The following is a 17,536-nucleotide window of genomic DNA, read 5'->3' as shown; positions in this document are numbered from 1 at the left end:
TGAGTGCGTACTAATTACCTTCCGATCCTCGGTCATCAATCCGACTATCGAGGACTAAATCCGTGAGACAATATGAAATCTGTCCCTACAGTTGGTGTGAATGTGCACAATGTGTTCTGTTCATTGGGCAGTGCCAGGATTGTGACTACTTGGCAACAAAGGTTGAACAGATTGCATTTTTATCTCAGGACATCTTGCAACCTGGAGGGAAACTGAAAGCTGGCAACTGTCCAATATATGTCCACTGTCTTTGTCTTGCATGGGAGGTGGTTGTTTTGAGGCATGGTGTCATATTAAAACTTGGTATAAAACCATTGCTTTCTTGTTACACCACTGATGGGAATGAACACTCGGTGTGTTGGGTGGGTGTTAGTCAAGTGAGCTGCTGTGTCTTGGGTTGTTTCAGATGCTTGAATGTAATTGGGTTTTTACAAGTGACCTGGTCTTGTAACCACTGTATTTGGGTGCTGCTAGTCAGGAAGAGGATTAACAGTGATGGAATGTTAGAGGTCACTGCTTAGACTCTCTCAGAAGTGGTCATTGTCTGGCCTGGGTCATTTGGACACTATCAAAAGCAGGCTGATAAAAGGGTAATGGACCTGTCCCACTTAGGTGATTTTTCAGGCAACTGCCGGCGACTTTCTTGCTTGGAAATGACTCCATCCGTTTTTTAGGAAATATTTGTTCCCAATCTTTTCCATGAGCTTTTGGTGTCACAGTCTTTCAGGGGCTGCTGTGGTGTTCACCACCTTACTGGAACTCAACCCACCCAGGTCCACACTGGCCAGCAATCCCCATACATTAATACTATCCTACACACTAGGGACAATTTACAAGTTTTTACAGCAGCCAATTAACGTACAAACCTAGGGAAACTCAGCGGGTGCAGCAGCATCTATGGAGCGAAGCTCCATAGATGCTGCTGCACCCGCTGAGTTTCTCCAGCTTTTTTGTGTAACCTTCGATTCTCCAGCATCTGCAGTTCCCTCTTAAACACAACGTACAAACCTATACGTCTTTGGAGTGTGGGATGAATCCGGAGCCCATGGGGAAAACCCACGCGGTCATGGGGCGAACGTACAAACTCCGTACAGGCAGCACCCGTAGTCAGGATCAAACCCGGTTCCCTGGTGCTGTAAGGCCGCAACTCTACAGCTGCGCCACCGTGCCATTCAATTCAGAATATATTAACACTCACCTCACTGTTAATAAATTCCACCGCGGCCCTTGTCACCACATCAGCCACCCACTGACCAGATTCATGCATGTTAATTCATTCTACAATCACTGCAGATCACGTTGGCAAATCCCTTTCCTCTTGCCCTTGTACCCAGAGGTGCCCTTGGTTGGACAACCATAGCATTGCCTCCCTCACCTGCCCCTCCTGTTTATGACATCATGAAGACAGCCGCAAAGTCAGCTGAAGGTACAGCAGGTCACAAACCTGGTGGAGGTGGAAGCAGTGGCTGCTGGTGGTGAGACTGAGCCATGAACAGTTTGGTATTGGGCGTTTTTGTGATTTAAACCACTGCAGTGTGAAGACTGCCATTAATCATTGCCATGTCAAGCACTGATGTTAGTATTGGGCTGGTAACCAGTTGTGGAGACTACTTGACTGCTGAGCCATCCAAAAATCATGTATCACTGGTGACAACATCATTGGGTCCAAAACAGGTATCTATGCAACAATGAACAGTTATGCGACTGGAATAGTTGAATATAACCTTTAAAGAATGAGAGATTGGAGGGACTGGCATGGGGCAATGATAAGGCAGGAGTTGTATTGAGTATAACTAATCTCAAACTTAAATTGCAATAATTAACCTAACATCAGAATTGCTAAACTGCAGAGAGTGAGGGTTGAGCCACATTGAACCAGAGTTTCTAGCTCTGATCATTATGCAAGTATCTTCCACAGTGTTTAAGTTGATAGGGATTTTAGTTTAAAACAGGCTTCTCTCCTTTATTCTTCTGCTTACTACATCTGCTTCTTTTCTCTTTATTTTCTTTCTTTTCTCATTTTCCTTTTCTCACTATCTGATATCACACACTTCTCTATTTATTTTCTATTCTTTTTCTGTCTCCTTTTTAGAAGCTGTACATGAATTGTAACATGCCAATATATACTAGGTACCTATGGTACCTTATTATTGTACTTACTTCTAATAAAAATAACAATAAAGCAGGCTTCGATGTGATGCCCTGCGCAATTAAATTAATTTGATGGACTTGAAGGTGTCTGAGGACTTGTGTATCAGTAACACAAGCTTTGATCTTCAGGGAAAGGAGAGCATAATGGAAAATCCGAGACAATACATTTTTTTGGGAAAGCATAAGGGATTTACGGCTTATGGAAATATAAAATGAGGAATTTGTGAAAAAATATTTTATAAAAATGCTGATCGCACCTCCCCTTCCTGTTCTCCAGCGAGTATTTATTTCTGTGTCATAACAGTTCAGAAAGAATTTCAATGCAGAGAAGGTTTGTTGTACTGATACTGGGGGACAAGGGGGTTCCAATTACATGGAGCCTTGGGGTGGGGTTGGGATCAGCAGAGATCCTTGAATAGATAATTAAGTGTTTAACGTCATGAAGCGTTGCGTAAATAGGAGAAGATGGTTCTCATGTCGGAATGGTGAAAAACACGAGGCAAAGATTCAGGATAAAATGATAGCACCCGAGGCACTTGAATGAGAATATTTTTCCAGATCAAGTTATTTTAACCTGGATGCAAGACTATTTGGATAGATCTGTCAAAGCACCAACATGATGGGCTGAAGAGTCACCTCCGATGCTCTTCCTTTATAAGATTCCATGTCAATCAAAAAGTTATAACTGTGAGAATAGATGCCTTAGAAAATAAAAGGCTGAACAACTTATTTAAAGATATAAAGCACTTTGAGTAGATCGTGTAGACAAAGTTTCCATTTCTAGGCGTGTTCAAAAGGAGAGATATAAATATTAAATCATTTAACGTGAATTCAAATGCTTCATTCAAGATGGGGGGAGGGGATAACTGGAGCCTGCTTTGGAAAATGCGTAGGACGGAACTGCTGATGCTGGTTTAAACCGAAGATAGACACAACGTCACCCATTCCTTTTCTCTCGAGATGTTGCCAGTCCTGCTGAAATACTCCAGCATTTTGTGTCTATTTTCGGTTTAAACCAGCATCTGGGGTTCATTCCTAAACATTTCTTCTGCTCCACTGCGAAATCTCCTCAAGGTATGTCTACTTTGAAGAAGTTCTCTTCTGCAACACCTACTCTCGCTGCTCCCCCTCTAGTCTGAAGAAGGGTCTCGACCCGAAACGTCACCTATTCCTTCTCTCCAGAGGTGCTGCCTGTCCCGCTGGGTTACTCCAACATTTTGTGTCTATCTTTGGAAAATGCTTATCTCTGGGATCAGTATAGCATTGAACTGTGACAACTCCTCTATCTGTAAGTTTAGTATAGTTTAGTTTATTATTGTCACGTGTAGCGCTAAATAGTGTATGGATATCATTGTCCCAGCCAGCACATGAATAATAATAATAGCCATTGAGCTGGGTACTGATGCATTGTTGTTGCCGACATGGATGTGAAGCACGGTGGCTATTGACCACTGGGTGTTGCCAACAATGGCTGCCTCGCCAACAGTCTGCCTGCCCCTTCCTTCTTTGTTGTCTGTATGTTAAATGTATGTTTTTCGTGTTCTCGTTTGTTTTATTTGTGGGGGGAGGGGGGAGTTGGGGAAACTTTTTCTAATCTCTTACCTCAACGGAGATGTGATTATTTTCCGTATCGTATCTCCGTCCGCACTGCGGCCTAACATCGAGGAGTTAGCGGCCTTTGCTGGAGGCCCAATTCGAGAGCTCCACCGTGGCAGCCTGCAGACTTGACATCACGGCGCTCGCAATCCCTGTCAGGGATCGCCTTTGGGGTTCAAACCATGGGAGCCTGCGGACTTTAACATCGTGGAAATCGTGGTATCTGGTTAGAGACTGACTTCGGGAGCTCCAAGCCGCAGGTGCTTCGACCTCCCCGACGTGGGAGACTCGATCGCCCCGACGCAAGAACTTCGAATGCCCCGACGCAGGGGCTTCAACCACGGGCTGCGAGGGTTACCGTCGCCCCGACCGCGGATGGTTCGGCTGTCCCGATTGCGGGAGAATAAAAGAGGAAGAAGATTGGACTTTATTGCCTTCCATCACAGCGAGGAACGCGGGGAACCCTCTGCGGTGATTCGGAGTGGCCGATACAGAGGTCCAAGCCACTGAGGATGTTCTTCCGTTCCGACGTCAGAGTTCTCCCGCGTTGGGAAGGTCGAAGCACCTGCAGCTTGGAACTCCCAAAGTCGGTCTTTAAGGATAAAGGGGAAATCTTTTAGGACTGAGATGAGAAAAACATTTTTTACACAGAGAATGATGAATCTCTGGAATTCTCTGCCACAGAATGTAGTTGAGGCCAGTTCATTGGCTATATTTAAGAGGGAGTTAGATGTGGCCCTTGTGGCTAAAGGGATCAGGGGGTATGGAGAGAAGGCAGGTACGGGATACTGAGTTGGATGACCAGCCATGATCATTATTGAATGGTGGTGCAGGCTCGAAGGTCCGAAGGGCCGACTCCTGCACCTATTTACTATGTTTCTATGTTTCTATGTTTCCATCATCCTGGCGAGAGGGCCTGAACATCGGGCTGCCCGTAGCGGCGACTGCGGAGGGCTCGGGAGGCCCCGACCACGGGGGAACATCAAAGAACATCAAAGAGGTGGATGACTGAATTTTGTTGCCTTCCCTCACAGTGGACAACTTTGATACTGCTGCGTGGGGATGTTTGTGTTAAAGACTATCGTGTTCTGTGTTCTTTATATTATTCTATGTCTGTATGGTGACCACAAATTTCACTGTACCAATTGGTCCATTTGACAATGAATGTCTCTTGTCTTGTCTTGTCTTGGATGTTAACGTCCATGTTGTTGTGTGTCTTGTTGCGTTTTTTTTTGGTATGGCGTATGGTAATTTGAAATTCACTGTACCTTAATTGGTAAAAGTGACTATAAACTGACCTTGAAACCTTGAAACCTTGAAACATTGAAAGTTGGACTAGGAAGCTGTGTTGCGTACTAGGAATTGGATTGCAGGCGATTATTGCGATTGAATTGGAAAGGCAAGTAACCAAAACTAAAATGTGTCTCTTGTTTTCCATCGTACAGATCTGGGATGTGAAATTCAAGTCAACAGAAGGTCTTCAGGTCCTGGTCGAACTGCATGCATTTAATGGAATGACCCTGCAGCCCGACATAAATGGCTCCATGAAATGTGGTCCTTCTAATGAGCTGAGTTTGTTTCTCTTGGAATACCAGTCAAATGGATCTTGGGTCTTCAAATCCCTAAGGCTTGGAACTTATCTTGTGAGTAATGTAGATAAAGTCTTCTGTTCACAGAAGGATGCAACCAACCCTCAGCAATGGATCCCACATCTAAGCATGCATCCGCAAATTGCACTGTACCACCTCCAATCCAAGTCCTATGTGCGGATGCACTATACCCAAGGCCAGGCCATTGCTGAGGCCTCCGCTCCCTTCTCCGAAGAATGCATCTTCTTATTTCATTTTGACCACGGGAAGTACCATCTCCAAACAAGTGACTTAAGTTACCTGACCACCGAAGGTCAGCTGCTTAGCAAACCCTCAAAGCAGACAGCTTTTGTTCTGCATCTGAAGGCCGGTTACATGATGACCTTGTCTGCTGGAGAGAAAGGCATCCTGTTCCCTCACTCAAGGTCGGGTCTTCTCTCAGCGGGAATGTGTCCATCAGGCATGGAGGCTGTTTTCATCATCAAGAGACCCAAGCCTTGGATCACACTGAAGACCTGTTCAAACAAATATGTGACAATTAATTATGGTGAGAAATCTGGAAGGTTAAACATGCACAGCTGTAGTGTTCAATTTCTAATTTATTCTAGAAACTGGTATATACAGTTCTTTTGGGTATTTATCACTATTTTGTGTTTGGAGTAGAGTTTTGGGTTTCTGTTTACATTGCCCCTGTCCCACTTAGGAAACCTGAATGGAAACCTCTGGAAACTTTGCGCCCCACCTAAGGTTTCCGTGCGGTTCCCGGTGGTTCCCGGGTGTTTTTGTCAGTCTCACTACCTGCTTCCACTACCTGCAACCTCCGGCAACCACCTGCAACCTCCGGGAACTGCAGGGAAACCTTGGGTGGGGCGCAAATTCTCCAGAGGTTTCCGTTCAGGTTTCCCAAGTGGGACAGGGGCATAAGTTATGTGCTCAAGGTTTCTAATAGAGATTGTCACAGAATCATGATGTCATGAAAAGAGGCCATTCAGGCCACCAGTTTCACGCTGGCATTCTGTAGGAAGAACCAGTCAGTCCATTTTCCCACCAGAGCACAAAAACACGTCACTTGGGCCAGCTAGCCTGTGCTAATGCTGACGTGGTGTTGCACAAGAGTTCCCTCACATCCCACTTCATCCCACTGCTGTTATTGCTCTTAAACCTCGACTGTTTCAGGCTGATTTTGTTTACATTTAAAGGACGTTTAAATGTTCGGGAAAGCGTTAGAAAGTTCCAGGAAGGAAGTGGTGTTCAAAATAACACAGAATTAGAGCGTGAGTTTTGGTCTGGTTATACATCTCTTGCAGGCAAACCCAGGACCTGCAAGGCGATAGCAAGGAGTATGGATTGTAGGCAAACGTGCACACCTTTTCACTATGTGGGCAGTCAGGTAATGCAGGTGGTGGGTGAGCAGATGTATGTGTCATTGAACGAGGTACAAAAGGGTTACGTGGATGGCAGAAGCTGTGCATCACATGAATCGCATATTGGAGGAGGAACAGCACCATATATTTTGCTTGGGCAGCTTACACCCCAGTGGTATGAACATTGACTTTTCTAACTTCAAATAGCCCTTGCTTTCCCTCGCCCTCTATCCCTCCCCCTTCCCAGTTCTCCGATCAGTCTTGCTGTCACCGACTACATTTTTATCTCAGATGTAGGAGTAAGCCATTTAGAACGGAGACGAGGAAACACTTTTTCTCACAGAGAGTGGTGAGTCTGTGGAATTCTCTGCCTCAGAGGACAGTGGAGGCAGGTTCTCTGGATGCTTTCAAGAGAGAGCTAGATAGGGCTCTTAAAAATAGCGAAGTCAGGGGATATGGGGAGAAGGCAGGAACGGGGTACTGATTGGGGATGATCAGCCATGATCACATTGAATGCCGGTGCTGGCTCGAAGGGCCAAATGGCCTACTCCTGCACCTATTGTCTATTGTCTATTGACTGCACTCAATTCTCCAAATGTAGCTGAACCAAAGTCCTATAAAGCTGCATCGTGACTTCCTGACTCTTGTACCCATTGTCCCAACTCGTGAAGGCAAGTATACCATATGCCTTATTTACCACTAATACACTAATAAGAATATTACAAGTTAATGATTACTGAATTCTCTTTTCTCCTAGGAGTAGAAGTTTATGCCCGTTCTGAGAATATCACAGAGCTCTCGCTTTTCCAATATGAATCCAACCTGAATAGGGACTGTGTTAGATTACGAACAATAACTGGACAGCTTCTGGTGCAGGTGTGTTACATGGTACCGTTGCAATAGCTTCAACACAGCATTGGCATGTGTTGTCTGGTGGAGTCATTCAGATTTTGACTGATGCTGAATATATTTTATGAGCTAAGTGACCAGGCAGGCTTTTTACAACAAGCCAACAGTTTCACAATCACCATTGCTAATACTAATATTTTTGTTTTAGATCTTTTTACTTAATTCCATGAATTTAATTCCTGACAAATTCTAGAATTTAAACCCAATGATGATGAACACAAAGCAATCCATTTCCAAATTGGGAGGTGTCTTGGAGGTGATCTTGCAGGTGGTGTAATTCTGTCTTCCTGCTGTCTCTGACCTGGCAGGCCTAACATAAACCATTGGTTAGATCTCTCAACCTATCGTTGATACTGTGATAAAGACTCCTTTGCACTGACAAAGATATTCATTAGACCTTTGAACAAGATCCATACATGATCAAAGGTAAAATAAAGCTAAGTGGACAGATGAGTGTGTGTGGAAGAACACCAGGGGTGAGGATAATCTGAAGTGAAAATTCAGTGTTCGTACAATAATGTCACGGTGGCGCAGTGGTAGAGTTGCTGCCTTAGAGCGAACGCAGCGCCGGAGACCCGGGTTCGATCCCGACAACGGATGCTGTCTGTAGTGTGATTGTACATTCCCCCCGTGACCTGCATGGGTTTTCTCCGAGATCTTCGGTTTCCTCCCACACTCCAAAGACGTACAGGTTTGTAGGTTAATTGGCTTGGTAAATGTAAAAATTGTCCCTATGGGTATAGGATGGTGTTAATGCGTGGGGATACTGGTCGGCGTGGACACGGTGGGCCCATGTTTCCGCGCCGTATCTCTAAACTAAACCAAACTAAAGAAAAACCTTTTAACTGCAGAGTCTTAGAGTTCTTGCATTTCCAGTTTGATTGCAAATGTGGCTTTTTTTTTTTAAAACACTCCTTGTATCTTTACCTTTAGAAATACTAATGTTCAAAATGATTTCAGTAAGTTTCTTGTCATTCTGAGACTCCATCTTCCCCCTTCCATCTTGCCAATAGACAAGGAAACCCTGGAAAATAACCTGCAACAAAGAAAAACCTTGTAAAGTGACTTAATGCTATACCCCTTAGAACACAATTAACTCCTGTTCTCTTTGCCAATGCTCAGTTGTGTGTAGGAATAGGAGAAGTCCAATGGATGTGACAGTAGGCCAACAGAACTGGGTGCAAGGGTGATCAATGGTCAGCGTAGGCTGAAGGGCCTGTTTCCATACTGTCTCTCTAAACTAAAAAGAGTATGTTCACATATTTACAGGAAATAAAGATCAGAGATGTGAAGAGGCGGGCGGGAGTGCTGGAAGGAGGGAGGCAGGAAAGTTGGAAGTAGAGGACATGATTAACCTCAAGCTTCACCGGCAGAGCCAACAACTTTATTTTAAAGTTGGCATTCAGCACATGCCCCGATAATGGAGGGATGTGGGCTGGATTGTGGTCCAGTGAAAGGGAAAATCTGAGGTCACAACCGACAAACAATGGGAATCCTACATCAAGGCATTCTCAGACAGGAAGGCAGAAAGCAGATCAGCAATTGTAGGGAGGGAGATTGGTGAATGGGTCCAGGTGTACGTTAGCCCAGGGGCAATAAAGTTCACAGTGGGCTGGTGTGGTGTGCTTAGAATTCAGCAGAAGGCTGGTTTTGGTACCTAAGCAAGTCCCGTCCAAACTTCAATGGCTATGACAGCATGGACAGCTGCAGAAATCCTGAAGGGATTTATCATTCAGGGGATATGGGGAGAAGGCAGGAACGTGGTACTGATTGTGGATGATCAGCCATGATCACAATGAATGGCGGTGCTGGCTCGAAGGGCCAAATGGCCTGCTCCTGCACCTATTGTCCTGAAGCAATGTGATCTATTAAAATACCATTAAGATCTGAAGTTAATGATCTTTAAATATAAATAGTGACTTGTCTTTTTGAGCAGAGGAGACCAGCCAACATCCTGGCGAATGGGAATGACAGCGAGAAGACAACTTACTTCACCCTGGAGTGGAACAAAGGCAAAGTAAGGTTACAAGCTGCAAACAAACTCTACCTGACAATGAAACCCATTGGACAGATGATAGCCACTGCTGAACAGCCAGGTAAGCAAGACTTTAGTCCAACTGGTTATTATTGGATCTATTGTCACTCGACTCCTTTTCTCACCTTCTCCTCTCGCCCATGTTCAGTGAAAGAATGTTCCTCATATGGGTGACTTCAGATTATCAGATCACAATCCTAGTACTGCCCACACAGTGAACATTGTTCAACAGTTGTTTAAGTCTTCTGGAGAGAGCATATGCGAGACTAAAATTGAATTAGCGTAGGGTGAATGTATTATACGATAAAATAGAACTTTATTTATCCCAGGAGGGAAATTGGTCTGCCAACAGTCATGAACCACAAGATATATGAAACATGAAATTAAAGTGACAAGTGGAAAGGATTGGAATGTGCAAAGATTGGAGGAGGGGGGGAGGAGAGAAAGGGGGAGAGCGGGGGAAGAGAGGGGGAAGAAGAGGGGAAGGGGGGGAGAGAGGATGAAGGGGAAAGGGGGGGGAGGGAAGCGGGGGGAAGAGAAGGGGAAGGGGAGGGGAAGAGAGGGGGAAGGGGGGGGAGAGAGGGAAGGGGGGAAGGGGGGGGGAAGAGAGGGGGGAAGGGGGGGGGGGGGAAGAGAGGGGGAAGGGGGGGAGTGGGGGGAGTGAGGGGGAGGGGGGGAAGAGAGGGGAAGAGGGGGGTCAGTCAACCCCATGACAAAAAGAGTAGGAGTTGTAAACTTTGATTGCCACAGGGAAAAAGGATCTCCTGTGGCATTCTATACTGCATCTTGGTGGAACCAGTCTGTTGCTGAAGGTATTCCTCAGGATGACCAGTGTGTCATGGAGGGGGTGAGCTGTATTGTCGACGATGCTCTGCAGTTTGAGGAGCATTCTCCCCTCCAAGGCCAGTCACGTTGATGAGTGTTTGATGGTCAACGAGGGCCTGGGTGGGTTGAATGGCTTGTCTCCATGCTTTATAACTTTCTGACTATCTCATGCTGTGCCAAATTCTATAGTTTCCCCTTTCTTATGCTTTGTGTGGTCTGCCAGTGTGTATGTGAGAGTCCAGATCATTATCATCATTTAGAGGCAGTTGTGGTTCTCCAAAATTCCAATCAGTAAACCTGTCCGACTCTGCAACGCCCCTTTGTAATGCTGAGCTGCTGGATATTGTGGATTACTGGGCTGTAGGGGCATGTGATGGACCTATACCTTGAATTGGCTTCCCGATGACTGTCTCTGGGGCTCTGTTTCAGGACCAAATGAAGAGTTCATTCTGAGGCTGATGAACCGCCCTTTTCTCATCCTCCGTGGTAAATGTGGGTACATCGCCACCGATTTCCATTCAGCCCAGCTACGATGCAGCCAGAGCAAGTATGAAATCATCCTACTGACTCTTTGCAAAGGAGGATTCTGTCATTTCCAAGGCAAGTGACCGGTTCACCCCACATTGTCAAAAAACCCTTGATACCCTTGCAACAAACTCCATCCCCTCTCCACTATCTCGCTCCCTAGCTGCTCAGAGGCTGACTCAGACTGATTACAAATTTGACATGAGATTTGATCCTTCCCAGAGTTTCCAACCTACAAATCCAGTCACCTCCACAACATTACCCACCAGGTTTCTCCGCATGCTCTGGTTTCCTGCCACGCTCCAAAGACATGCAAGTTTGCAGGTTAATTGGCCTGATAAAAATTGTAAATTGTCCAAATTGTCCCGTGTGTAAGATAGTGTTAGTGTGCGGGGAACACTGGTCAACACAGACTCTGTGGACCGAAGGGCCTGTTTTCGCATTGTATCTCTAAACTAAACTCTTTTCCCTTTCTTTCCCTCTAAGTTCTTCAATGAATAACCCTTTGACCGGACACAGACAGTGGCCATTTAGCCCATTGTATCTAAGCCAGATCTCAGAGAACTCCTATTAATTTCCTTTCAACCTTTATCATTTGCTCATCAATTTCACCCTGATTCTCTTAAATCTCACATACAATCAGAGTAGTTTAATTAATTAACCTTGAGCCTGGTTTGTCTTTGGCGTGTGGGATGAAACTGGGGAAATCCATGCAGTCAAAGGGAGAGCATGCAAACTCCACACAAACAGAGCAGATCAACAGATTAGATTCAAACCCGGGTCAATGTAGCTGTGAGGCATTTGCCCGGGTCTTTTAGCCAATGATCCTCTAGATAATGTTTGTAACTCATTTATGTTCAGCCACTTCTCTGTGGATAATATAATAATGCAATATTTTGATTCTTTCATTCTTAAATATGTCAAAACTGGTAAACTAGCTCTTTATGTCCACGTCTCATTTGAGAAAATCTGTAATGTCTGGGATGTGAGCCTGAAACTTTTCAGATAGAGCCTAATCAGAGCTTTCTAGAGCTGTGGCAAAATGCACTCTCTTTGTTATTCCAGCCATTGAAACTTAAAAGTTAACATTCCATTATTCTTGATTATTTTTTCAGCATTGCCATTACACATTAATGAACACTGCATGTAGGATTCCTGATTACCCCAAATGTATTATGTGGGCAAATTAACTTGGTAATGGAAGGTGGAGAGATTGGAAGCCTGTGTGCAACAGTGTATCACAGGGGAAGGGGCTGGAGGGTGAGAAAGAAGATCTTGGAGGTTTGTAAAACTAAGGGAGAGTAGAAACAGGTGACGCCATACAAGAATTTTAACCACAAGATGAATATGGAGTGAAGGATGGGAGAAATGTATTGCAAATTGGGCTACGTGCAACAGTCAAGTCAAGTCAAGAGAGTTTATTGTCATGTGTCCCAGATAGGACAATGAAATTCTTGCTTACTGCAGCACAACAGAATATTGTAGGCATAAATACAGAACAGATCAGTGTGTCCATATACCACAGAATATATATATATATATATACACACACATAAATAAACAGATAAAATGCAATAGGCTGTTATAGTTCAGAGTTTGTTTGAAGTTGTGTTTAATCGTCTGATGGCTGTGGGGAAGAAGTGGATGTTGTAGATTTCAGGCTCCCGTACCTTCTACCTGATGGCAGCGGAGAGATGAGTGTGTTGCCAGGATGTTGATAAGGGTTGTTAACAGGGTTGTTGATAAGCTCATTTGTGAGAAAATTGAAAGGGAATCAAGAAGGCATTGGAATAATCAAGTCTGCAGGTAACCAAAAGTATCGCTGAGGGATGCTTTGGAAGATTGCCAAAGTGGTATTTGAAAATTAAAAGAATGTGTGTTTGGTACTTTAGCTTGGACTCTGATCAGATGTTGATGCTCTGAACAACTGAAATAATGCCCAGGGAAGGAGGGAGAATCCATGGTTCAGGAATGATGCTACCAGGGGGAGGCAAAGTCATTGCATTATCCAGGCTAATTAACTTTCTCTGTCCGAATTGTGCCATCCTTCCTTTAGCCATTTGTTTGCAAGATAGAACATGCCATTTAGCTGAAAATCGCTGGAATCTTGTGCTGTTTCTCGTAATGTTGTATTCTTTCTGTTATGAAATAAAGATAGTCAACAGGTAAGATTATCCTGTAAATCATCAGGGCACAAAATGAATATTCATTTTCATTCCTAAGGGACCAATGGGAAGTACTGGGCCGTGGGACCCAATGACAATGTTTTTGTCTCTGGAGACGTTCCTCTGGATTTCTGCATCAAACTTCACTCAGACAACCTTCTGTCAGTCCAAGCTCCCAATGGCTGCTATCTGTGCACCGACCACAATGGCTTGCTGGGCATATTCAACCCAGCTAGCAACAATGATCACCTGTGGGAATTCTAGATCCTATCCACACTGAGGTAAGTTGGCAGCTGGCAAAATTTGGTGGTGTGGTGGTGGATAGCGTGGAATGTTTTCTAAGGCTACAAAGGGATCACTTGGAAAGCTAGATGGTGCAGTAGCAGGTGGATAATGGATAGGTGATGTTTCAGGTCCGGATCCTTCAGACTCTGATTTAGATCTATGAAGAAGTCTTGCAAGTGTTGTAAGCCTGTGTCATAACTATTAAACCTCTGTAGTCCGCTTTTCTACCAAATGCTCCTTATAAATTTGAGCTCGGACGTGGAGGGGACGGGTGGAATGGTGGCACATTTTAACTCAATTCTACTTTGTATATTCAGGGGACACAGAGAGGTCAGAGGAACTCGGACAACAACGGTGGAGGGGTGCCAATCTATACACCACCCCGTTCAGAGATGTTGATGGTCTTTGAAGAAATTCTACTCTCTCCCACAAAAACACTGTTCAATATAAAACCTGTATGTAAATTGATCCTTTTATCACATGGATACGTGCTCATAATTCTCCATTAATTTTTAATGGGTGAATTATTGAGGGGAATGAATTTTTACAAATTTATTTCCCTTTTCTCCAAATTCGATCTTCATGAGTAGCACATGGTGGCAGAAGAAAAGGGGCCAGGTGAGTAAAGAGGCGCTCGGGAAAGTGCTAGTTCTAATCTGAGATCAACAGAATGACATCCCTTTTCCTTCCTGTTTTATGTGGTGGGACTGTGACTGGGATGCATCTATTTATTTTTAATTGCTCTTATTGAACATGGACATCACCAACAGGGTCAGGGTTACACAAAAAAGCTGGAGAAACTCAGCGGGTGCAGCAGCATCTATGGAGTGAAGGAAATAGGCAACGTTTCGGGCCGAAACCCTTCTTCAGACTGATCGGGGTGGGCGGGGACAAGAAAGGAAAAAGGAGGAGGAGCCCGAAGGTTGGGGGATGGGAGGAGACAGCAGGGGGACTGAGGAAGGGGAGGAGACAGCAAGGACTAACAAAATTGGGAGAATTCGATGTTCATGCCCCCAGGATGCAGACTCCCCAAACGGAATATGAGGTGCTGTTCCTCCAATTTCCGGTGCTGCTCGCTGTGGCCATGGAGGAGACCCAGGACAGAGAGGTCGGAGACGGAGTGGGAGGGGGAGTTGAAGTGCTGAGCCACCGGGAGGTCAGCTTGGTTATTGCGGACCGAGCGGAGGTGTTCGGCGAAACGATCGCCCAACCTCCGCTTGGTCTCACCGATATAGATCTGCTGACATCTAGAGCAGCGGACGCAATAGATGAGGTTGGAAGAGATGCAGGTAAACCTCTGTCGCACCTGGAACGATTGCTTGGGTCCTTGAACATCGAGGGGGGAGGAAAAGGGACAAATTCTCGAATTCTCCCAATTTTGTTAGTCCTTGCTGTCTCCTCCCCTTCCTCAGTCCCCCTGCTGTCTCCTCCCATCCCCCAGCTTTCGGGCTCCTCCTCCTTTTTCCTTTCTTGTCCCCGCCCACCCCCGCCCCCGATCAGTCTGAAGAAGGGTTTCGGCCCAAAACGTTGCCTATTTCCTTCGCTCCATAGATGCTGCTGCACCCGCTGAGTTTCTCCAGCTTTTTTGTGTAACCTTCGATTCTCCAGCATCTGCAGTTCCTTCTTAAACACTGTGTATACCAACAGGGTCAGGATGTGTTGACCCTCTGAAGGTTAACTGAATAGTTTCATTGGCTATTTCAGACAGTGGTTAAAAGTTGATGATGTGGTGCCACCAAATTTCCTTCCCTAAACAATGTGTGTGGACATAATTGGGTTTTTGCAACAATATTATGCTTCAGGATCTCTATATTGAAATGGATTTACATCTACACTTCAAAGTCCCAAACATGGCAGCGTTTGAATTCACATACTCCAAGTCATCCGTTAATCGAACTACTACACTGCCATAGCTGCAAGTGCCATCCTGGCCACACACTCATCTCCCTGCTACCTTCAGGTAGAAGGTACAGGAGCCTGAAGACTGCAACGACCAGGTTCAGGAATAGCTACTTCCCCAAAGCCATCAGGCTATTAAGCCTGGCTCGGACAAAACTCTGAACATTAATAACCCATTATCTGTTATTTGCACTTCATCAGTTTATTTATTCATGTGTTTTGTAGTCAATGCCTACTATGTTCTGTTGTTGCTGAAGCAAAGCAAGAATTTCATTGTCCTATCAGGGACACATGACAATAAACTCACTTGAACTTGAAGTACCACATACCGCACACAGTGCAACTAGTAGAGTTACCGCCTCACATGTCCAGCGACCCTGGTTCATTCCTGACCTCCCGCCCTCTCTGCATAGAGTTTGCATCTTTTCCCTGTGATCATGTGGGAACTCTGAGAACTCCGGTTTCCTCCCGCATCCCAAAGACGAGCTGCTTGCTGGGTAGGAATATGAGAACATGGGTTGCTAGGTAGAGGATTAATAAAACTTCTCTGAGAGCCAGCATAGACTCGATGGGCCAAATAGCCTCCTTTTACATAATAAGGAAATGTAATGTGATGGTTTGGGACGTGGGAATTTGTCAGACAGATGAAGGAAGGAGTGGGTCAATCTAGTTGTTGGATCCAGACCAGGATCAATGAGCGTCCTCATGCCTGTGCCCATTCTACTATCCATTACTATCTGTGGGAGACTGAGGAAGAGTGGCAGTAGCTCCCAATGTGATCGCCCAGTCTTCAGGCCAACCAACAGTTCCTGAAAGCCCACCACAACTGGTTATGTGTCTGATTGTTGTGTACAGTGTGACTATTCATTCTCAAGGGACCAAAGGTATTATTTGACAATGGTAGCCCCTGAGACCATGCTGATGCCTGAGTGTGTGAATGTTTAAGGTGTGGGTTTGGGTCTCAGTCTTGACAAAATTTGACAAACATGAAACCAACGACTTTTCAATGATAAGGACTCCGATCTAATAATGAGTTTGTGTCAATGGTCAATGTAGACAAACTGTCCAGGGCCATCAAATGCCACAGTGATGCAATATGTTTATGTAACTGAACTAATGCCCCAGAAGCTTTGATTTATTAACTAGAGTTCTTTATTGTAATTACTGCAAAGTATTTACATTCTGTCACCATGGCATCAATGTATCATTCCCAGGCATTCCATTGACAAGAGGTTTGGGAACTAATTACACTAGTGCCCAGTGGCCGGATGACTCTATGCTGTTGCTTTCCCCCACATAGCCCTTACTGCAAATGACCTCTGCATCAGTGCACCTATACTACAGCACTGTGGAACATATCAGAGTGCAGCATGCAACTGCAGACAGCTTCAGGCAGATCAAGGTGCTTCTTCATCCAAGTTGATGGCCAGTGATGGGAGGTAACCTTGACTATATAATTCAGCCCGACACTGTCCAAAGTACAAGACTGCCATGCTGAGGGACACTGAAGCTCGGTGCAGCCACCAAAATGGCTCTGGGAAGGAAGGTCACTGTATAGGCAAATCTGCTACTGCATATTAAGGAGCTGGAACCTGAGTAAAATCTTCCCAGACATCTACGCATGTGAAAGAAAATTGTATATGCTAATAAAATGTAAATCTTGTCAGCAAATGGAAAAATGAGCCTTGTACTGTTAATGATACATGCACTGCATTATATGTTTTATACAGCAGTGTACTAAGGGAAAAGACATGTTGTTAGTGTTGCACTTATCCACAGAAGTGGAGATGACTCCATCACATTCGGACACACGGCCCTTGTTGGCAGGGTGCAAGCTGTGGCGAGATAGGGGGTGGGGGTGGCTTGTCAAAGGTGATGGAGGATGGTTGGAAAGCTGCCTTGGTGAAGCTGCCGTGTCACTGGTCTGTGGAACAGTTTTGCCATCTCTCTCCAAAGAGCGAGAGAGGAGCTTTTACTGGATAGACTAGGCTGGCTGTATTTTGCCCAAGCAAATGCCCTTTGTGTTGATGGACAATCTCTCATAGAAACTTAGAAACATAGAAAATAGGTGCAGGAGGAGGCCATTCAGCCCTTCGAGCCAGCACCGCCATTCATTGTGATCATGGCTGATCGTCCCCAATCAATAACCCATCCTGCCTTCTCCCCATATCCCTTGATTCCACTAGCCCCTAG

At 45.1% G+C, this 17,536-nt stretch overlaps 1 protein-coding gene across 1 annotated transcript; it reads left to right on the top strand.

Annotated features, from left to right (window-relative positions):
- Window positions 1-959: 959 nt before the first annotated feature.
- On the top strand, window positions 960-11,142 carry LOC129707880 (fascin-3-like). The gene is made up of 5 exons (XM_055653294.1): window positions 960-1,674; window positions 5,193-5,883; window positions 7,458-7,576; window positions 9,546-9,705; window positions 10,899-11,142. Exons 1-5 carry the CDS (start codon window positions 1,561-1,563, stop codon window positions 11,075-11,077), a joined length of 1,263 nt encoding a protein of 420 aa, XP_055509269.1. The 5' UTR covers window positions 960-1,560; the 3' UTR covers window positions 11,078-11,142.
- Window positions 11,143-17,536: the final 6,394 nt, after the last annotated feature.

This window comes from Leucoraja erinacea, chromosome 22, assembly GCF_028641065.1.
Source record: "Leucoraja erinacea ecotype New England chromosome 22, Leri_hhj_1, whole genome shotgun sequence".
NCBI classification, from domain to species: Eukaryota; Metazoa; Chordata; class Chondrichthyes; order Rajiformes; family Rajidae; genus Leucoraja; species Leucoraja erinaceus.
Note: the sequence above shows the minus strand (reverse complement) of the source record. Positions and strands in the feature narration are given on the sequence as shown.

Bases quoted from the DNA above. Each gene is read 5' to 3' on its own strand.
- LOC129707880 (XM_055653294.1), top strand. From the start codon at position 1,561: ATGTCAAGCACTGATGTTAGTATTGGGCTGGTAACCAGTTGTGGAGAC. The intron at 7,577-9,545 runs GTGTGTTACATG...CTTTTTGAGCAG, and splicing joins CTGGACAGCTTCTGGTGCAG to AGGAGACCAGCCAACATCCT. The intron at 9,706-10,898 runs GTAAGCAAGACT...GCTCTGTTTCAG, and splicing joins AGCCACTGCTGAACAGCCAG to GACCAAATGAAGAGTTCATT.